The 7,114-nt window shown below is 60.5% G+C and overlaps 2 protein-coding genes across 2 annotated transcripts in view; both read left to right on the top strand.

The window, feature by feature from the left end:
* The window catches only part of TWNK (twinkle mtDNA helicase), an 11,612-nt gene extending 7,798 nt beyond the window's left edge, over window positions 1-3,814 (top strand). The window contains exons 4-8 of the mRNA XM_019502148.1: window positions 629-869; window positions 1,463-1,570; window positions 2,332-2,473; window positions 3,221-3,430; window positions 3,749-3,814. Coding sequence (XP_019357693.1) covers window positions 629-869; window positions 1,463-1,570; window positions 2,332-2,473; window positions 3,221-3,430; window positions 3,749-3,814 — 767 coding nt within the window. The remainder of the gene's footprint in view (window positions 1-628; window positions 870-1,462; window positions 1,571-2,331; window positions 2,474-3,220; window positions 3,431-3,748) is intronic.
* A 2,097-nt stretch (window positions 3,815-5,911) lies between these two features.
* The window catches only part of LZTS2 (leucine zipper tumor suppressor 2), a 12,053-nt gene continuing 10,850 nt past the window's right edge, over window positions 5,912-7,114 (top strand). The window contains exons 1-2 of the mRNA XM_019502147.1: window positions 5,912-5,916; window positions 6,045-6,180. Of these exons, the coding sequence (XP_019357692.1) occupies window positions 5,912-5,916; window positions 6,045-6,180 (141 nt within the window). The remainder of the gene's footprint in view (window positions 5,917-6,044; window positions 6,181-7,114) is intronic.

The raw sequence follows: 7,114 nt of genomic DNA, 5'->3' as shown, positions 1-7,114 counted from the left end.
GGATGAGGTCTTCGGTGAGCTGGCCAATGTGGAGCAGGTGGCTGGTGTCAGGTGGACTCGTTTCCCTGACCTCAACAAACTTCTCAAGGGCCACCGCAAAGGGGAGCTCACAGTCTTCACAGGTGAGCGGCCGGAGCGGGGAGGGAAAGCATAGCCTGCCCCCTCTTCCCCCCCCCGTCCCCCAGTGCAGGAGGCTGCTGGACTTCCTCAGGGACCAGCTGGCTCCCGTTGAAAATAGCTAGTGCGGTGCTGCCTTGGCAATGCTCCTGCTACTCCAGGAGCGAGCAGGAGATGACAGACTCTCTGCTGAAGTTGTTGGGCCCCTTGTCCTGTACAAATGATTTGAATCACCAGGGCAGAAGGGGCCTTGGGAGTCAAGTAATCCCACCCCCAGCACAGACCCAGGATGCCCTACTTTCACCCTCACCCCTCTGGCTGTGGGTTTGTGTTACAGAAAACCCCTGTTGAGTCCTAGTGAGTCCTGGTCTTCTGCAGGCTCTTCAGCAATCTCCAGTGAGGAGTCTCCCTTGCTGCGCAGGAGTGCTGCGGTGCCTTGGTTGAGGAGGGGCGGGGCGGGGCGGGGGGCACTTCTCCTCAGCTAACCTCCCCTCCCCACCCCTGTCGACAGGTCCGACGGGCAGCGGGAAGACTACCTTCATCAGTGAGTACGCACTGGACCTCTGCATGCAGGGCGTGAACACGCTGTGGGGCAGCTTTGAGATCAGCAACGTGCGCCTGGCCAAGGTGATGCTGACGCAGTTTGCAACCCAGCGCCTTGAAGAGGAGCTGGACCAGTATGACGAGTGGGCCGATCGCTTTGAGGACCTGCCGCTCTACTTCATGACCTTCCATGGCCAGCAGAGCCTCAAGTGAGGGGTGCTCAGACCCCTGTGTGTGGGTCGTTGGCTGTCATGTGCTTCCTGGGTGTGGGGAGGGGAAGGGGTTTCTGGAGCTGCCCTCAGTTCAGTTTCCTGCTATCCTGGCTGTGTCAGACTGGAGTCAGGCAGAAGGGAAGGCAAGGAAGGCACACAGACTGCTTTTGTAGATAACCTGCTAACACTTGTCCTGGGAGGTGGCTCCGGACCCTCCTTGCTGCAGTGCTTGCAGACCTGGTGTCCAGCCTGAGTGACCAATTCATACCTGGCTGTTCTTGTGCCCTTGCTGGGCGCAGAGGGATCTGTGCATGTGCAGGGGGCTTTGCAAGTTCTGAGCAACCACAGGGCTTGTGCCCAAATGCTGCAGGAGGGGTTGGACAGCCCTGGTTCAGACCTCGGCCAGGGGGAACAGATCGGTGTGAACAGCGAGTGGTCAGGGCCGTGGGTCCATGGAACTTAGTGAGGCCCCAGTCTCTGCAGCACAGGATGAAACTCCCCTTCCTAAGGGAGGGAGCTGCGCGGGTGGGACTTGGAGCCTGCCAGGCTGGTTGGCAGCAGGGGCTGAGGGGCTTGGTGTGCTCCTGCAGGGCCGTGATCGACACCATGCTGCACGCCGTGTACATGTACGACATCGTCCACATCGTCATTGACAACCTGCAGTTCATGATGGGACATGAGCAGCTCTCAGCAGACAGGTTACATCCCCGCTGCATCGCTTCCTTCCTGGGACCCGTCCTCCCTCCAGTGTCACCTTTGAACCTGGCTTGACCCCTGCTGGCTCCCACCTTTTCTGGGCATTGCCTGCGTGATGTACCCCTTGTTACCACCCCTGGTGCCGGTCCAGCCAGAGCTGAAGGATGTGTTCCCGGGGTCAGATTGTCAGCTGGCGTTGCTATGTCCTGCACCCGCCTTGCCAGCCCAGCCCCCAGCTCAGTCCTGTTCAAGGCAGGAAGGCAGGGGCTGAAGTGCAGGGGGTAACTGACTTGGGTATGGTCATACAGGAAGTCAGTGCTGGGGCCCATCCAGACCGCAGGGGCTTGGCCCTGCCTGCTGCTCTGATCACTAGGCCTGGGCTGTGGTCAACAGGCACTGGGGAGAATAGGCTTCTTCTCCAGACCACCGAGTCTTGCCTCTGCTGTGTGAAAAGGATGGGGCACAGCCTGTCCCAGCAGTCATTTGGCCACCCGCACTCCTGGGTTCTGCCCCCTGCCTGCTCTGACTGACTGTGGGAGCTCAGGTGGAAGCAGTGAACTTGTCCCTGGGGCTCTGGAGTAGGTCGGGGCCGTGATTGCCGCTGGCAATAGGGGCTGCAGGGGCTGTTCTCGGGGGGCACCCCTGGTCCACGTTCCCGGTGCTCCTGATCTGTTCCACAGCTGAGTGACTGGGTCAGGAGTGTCGTAGAGCCAGGGCTGGCACTCGGAGTCCCTGACCTTCCCCTTCCTCTTCCCTCCCACAGGCTGGCTTGTCAGGACCATGTTGTGGGCACCTTCCGCAAGTTTGCCACGGACAACTCATGCCATGTGACGCTGGTCATCCACCCTCGCAAGGAGGACAATGAGCGGGAGCTGCAGACAGCCTCCATCTTTGGCTCTGCCAAGGTAAACGAGGCTGAGGTCCTGCCCTGCCTCTGGGTCCCAGGCAGAGCCATCCATATGGGTGTGCGGGGCTGGGGGCATATCAGCCTGTGCGGGGTTGGGGGTGGTGGCGAGTGGCCAGAGTGTGGAGCCAGCGGACATGGCAGAGCCTTACGGTGCTGTCCGTGGCCCCCTCCCCGGGACAGCCCTGGGCATGGGACCTGCTGGGTGTGGAAGAGCCCTGCTGTGCCCCTTGGAACAGGTGCCCAGGAGGCAAAGCTCCTGTCCTTCCCTGCAGCCGCTTCTGGGGTGGAATATGCCCTCAACAGCCCCTAATAACACCAAGGTTGTGACCCATGGGGTAGGTCCCACTGGTGAATAGATGCAGAGGCAGTCAGCAGGAGATGGGGAAGCCCCGGTCAGGCACAGACACCTCCACACGCTTCGTTCTGGGTCTTCAGAGGTCTGGTGCCCTCTCTCCCAAGGCCCTGGTCCCAGCTCTGAAGGAGTGAACTGCGTCCATCCTCCTTGTAGGGGCCAGTACATTTGGGGTGGGGTGGGACGACAACTTGCTTCCTGCCTGCTGCCTGGGTGGTTTTATGAGGGGCTCTTTTTAAGGGCATGTTCCACTCCAGAAGCAACGGCATTCCCGTGATGCAGCAGGTGGCTGGAGCTTGGTCAGCATGGGGAGGGTTCGTCAGGTTCACAGAACCTGTAGGGTGCGACCCCACAGTCCCCAGTCAGCTCCCCATTTGTCTATCTCACCCCCAGGCCAGCCAGGAGGCCGACAATGTGCTGATCCTCCAGGACCGGAAGCTGAGGTCGGGGCCGGGCAAGCGGTACTTGCAGGTGTCCAAGAACCGCTTTGATGGTGACGTGGGCATCTTCCCACTGGACTTCAGCAAGACTTCCCTCACCTTCTCGGGCCTTACCAAGGGCAAGGGCAAGGCCAAGCTCAAGAAGGTGAAGGTTGAGAAGGCAGTGGCGCCCAAGGTGACGGCGCCCAAGGTGACGGCGCCCAAGGTGACGGCACCCAAGGAGCCGGCGCCCAAGGTGATGGTGCCCAAGGAGGTGGCGCCCAAGGGCAGTGGGTCCTCCAAGGACCCATGAGCCTGGCTTCTTGGGCATCATCCTTGCCTCAGCACCGTGCTCACGCCAGCCTGTTCAGGCTGGAGGGGAGAGGAGTGTTGCACCTCGTGTTGTGACTTTGTGTCAAGGCAGCCCATTACCAGGGCTCTGCTGTGTCTTGGGGCTGCGGCCTGGGCTCCCACCAATCGCAGCCCCCTTGGCTCTCAGGAGGAGAAGCCAGCCAGGACTGGGGACGGAGCTGAGACCTGGAGTGTGGTGGGGGAGACCCATTGCTGATGCCCCCTCTGGAGGTGGGCCCCAGAGAGCCGCGTGCCAGATGTGGGGATGGAGACAGGACATTTCTCCCATTCCCCAGGACTTTGACTGAATGCTGACTGGGGTGCAAGCAGCTATTGGCGCGGGGGGAAACAGATCCATCCCCCCGGCAGCGCTGCTCTCCTGGTGTCCGGGTCGGCCTGGCGCAGGGACATTTCTGCTCACCTCTTGTGGACACGGTGTCACAAAGGTGCTGCCTTGTTGGGCACCTTCTCTCCCTTGCCTCCAGGAGGGGAAGAGCAGTGGGAGGCTGGGGCTGGGGAGCACTGGCAGAGCTGCCTTTGCCGGGCTATGAATGCCTCTTCTTCACACCTCAGGGCTGCCTCACCATGCCAGGCACCATCAACTCGGGACTGGTTTCCAGGGGGGTGCACACGGGAGCCTGTAGGCTCAGATGGTTGTTACAGGAATGACTGTGCCTTCCACCCTGTGGTGGTTTGGGAGCACCTGCGGACTGGGAGAGGAGGGAATTCACCAGCAGTCCAGGAGGGGCGAATTCACCAGCAATCGGACACTGCCTGCGCTGCGGGCTCCATCCTTGCCTTGCATCCACAGATAGGGAAGAGCCCCCAGCTGCTCCAGGGCAGGGGGCTTCTTGCTCCCCCAGCCAGAGACGGGGTTTGTCCAGCCACATTCACCAGGGCTGTGGGCAGCCCTCCTGTGATCTGTCAGCTCCCCATGCTCAGGAAAAACTGCCAGGAAAACCAAGTGCCTCTGTGTGTTGTTCTCAAAGGGGCGGGGATGGTCCTGGGTTTCACCCCATGGCCCGCAGTCAAGGCGTGTTGTCACGGGGTCGCAGCACAGCCAGGGCCAGCACTGCGGTCACTCAGCCCCAGCCCAGGGCGCAGCCCTGGTTCCTGTTCCTTTGGTGTGACAGGCCTGGGGAGGCAGGTGCTACAGCTCGTTTGGGCGGTTGGGGGGGTCCGGGAGCAGCCCCATGCTGGTCGGCCCAGGCAGGCATCACAGAGGCCCCGTCTGCAGGTCTGAACTCTACTTGGGTAGATCAGTAGCATGAAGAAGCAGCTTGAGTTTTGTGCCCTGCCCAGGGGAGAGATGACCCAGAGCAGCGAGGCTTGGGGTGCCTGGCTTTGGATTGGGTGACTATTGCCTTCATTCACAATTTCTGTTGACTTCTGGGGTTTGCTCCAAGTCCTTCCCACAGGCAGGAGCCCCAGGTGCCACCAAGCGGGGGGGATTAGTAGATATGCTGGAGGGTAGGGCTAGGATTCAGTGGGACCTCGACAAACTGGAAGGTTGGACCAAGAGAAATCCCATGGGGTTCAACAAGGACAAATGCAAAGTCCTGCACTGAAGAGGGAGTGATCCCTTGCACCGGTGCAGGCTGGGGGGGACGGTCTGGGCAGCAGCTCTGCAGAAAAGGACCTGGGGGGACAGGAGACAAGAAGCTGAACAGGAGCCAGCAGCGCCCTTGGTGCCAAGAAGGCTACTGGCATCCTGGGCTGCATCGGTAGGAGTGTTGCCAGCGGATGGAGGGATGTGATTTTTTTCCCCTCTATTCAGCACTGGGGAGGCCACATCTGGAGTCCTGTGTCCAGCTGTGGGCCCCCACTACAGAAAGGATGTGGACATGTTGGAAAGAGTCCAGTGGAGGGCTGTGAAAATGTTTGGATACTGGGGGACAGGACTGGTGAGGAGAGGCTGAGGGACCTGGGCTAATTCAATCTGGAGAAGGGAAGATCAGAGGGGGATTGAATAGCAGCCTTCACCTCCTTGCAGGGGGGCTGCAAACAGGATGGAGCTGGACTGGTCTCCATGGGGGCAGATAGAGGACGAGCAATGGGCTCAAGCTGCAGCAAGGGAAGTTGAGGTTGGATATTAGGAAAAACTTTCTCATGAGGGTGGTGAAGCCCTGGAAACGGATGTGGTGCAGTCTCCATCCTTGGAGGTATTTAAGAAGTGGGTAGACAAAGCCTTGTCTGGGATGATGTAGCTGGGGCTGGTCCTGTTTGGAGCAGGAGGTTGGACTAGATGTGACCCCCGTCCAACCCCAGTTTGACCTGGCGCAGGCACTAGATGCTGTGGTCCTACGCCGGGTGGATGCGGTGGGTGTTCTCGCACACAGCTCTGAGCCCCAGAGCTGTTGGGATGCTGCGTGCTCTGGGGCTGAGCCTCAGCATCTCCCAATGCCCAGCAGCAGAGGCTCAGCCACCTCCTGCTCTTGCCCCACCAGCTCTGTGTCACTCTGGGGCACGTCACCTGTGATCAGCATCCAGAGCGGTGGGCAGCAATGCGACTGCCTTTTAGGCCTGGATCTCGGTGTCCTCCTGGAGGTGGCGGTGAATGAAGATGTGCTGAAGCAGCTTGAGGTCTCACTAGAGGTGGCTACTGGGGTTGGGGAGGTCCTTGACCACCTCCAGGGTCTTTCCCTCCATGGTAAATTGGGGAGGGGGTCACACATGGCCTGGGGCAGCCCGATCGAGTGCTGTAGTCTCTGTGCTGAGGGAGACGCCCAGAGCTGAGCAGGCTTCTCCAAAAAGGACCAGAGCAGTCTGGAGATTTCCTTCATCTGCGCGTGTCATTCACTGGTGGGACACCTCGCTGCAGGAGGTGGCAGAGAGCAGAGCCAGGTCAACAAGACCGGATAGACTCGAGCAGGATCCATCTATCGATGACTGTTCAGCAGGATGGTCCCTTTGGCCTCTAGATCTGTAACGGTGGGTGCCAGGGGCTACCGATCACGTAGAGATCCGGTCTTATGCTCCCCCACCGCTGTGGAGGACGGGGCTGGATGGACCGTGGGTCATGGTCTTACATCCCCGCACCTGCTGCAGGAGGCGAAGCAGCATCCCAGCCATTTCCTGGATGGAGTCGCAGGCCTGAGCTGGTGGGGAGCTGGTTTAGTTTGGCTCGTGTCCCCGGGCACCAAATGTGCCGGAGGGAGGATGCGGAGGTTGCCCGTGCTGTGATCCCTCCCACCCAGATGTCTGGGGCTGCCTAGAGCTGTGGTCTCAGGCCCCTGGGAGAGACTTGAGCCCCTGGGGGAAGGCCGGCTCTCTGTCTCCGCTCCTTTTTGGCCAGCCAAAAAAGACCAGAGTCGCTGGCCTGGTGCAAAGGGCCGCACTGGTCTGTTCTGCTGAGTCTGTGCCCATTTTGCAGATGAGGAAACTGAGGCCCATGTCACAGAGCAGAGAAACCCGAGGGCAGGAGGTGCCCGGCTTCTGGTGCGAGGGAAGGGGAGGAGGAGGAGGCGGAGGCGGGCCGTGGGGAGGAGCCGGGGCCGGAGCGGCGGCTGGAGGAGGA

Source organism: Gavialis gangeticus, unplaced genomic scaffold, assembly GCF_001723915.1.
Source record: "Gavialis gangeticus isolate Ggan-Ray unplaced genomic scaffold, GavGan_comp1, whole genome shotgun sequence".
Lineage (NCBI taxonomy): Eukaryota > Metazoa > Chordata > Crocodylia > Gavialidae > Gavialis > Gavialis gangeticus.
Note: the sequence above shows the minus strand (reverse complement) of the source record. Positions and strands in the feature narration are given on the sequence as shown.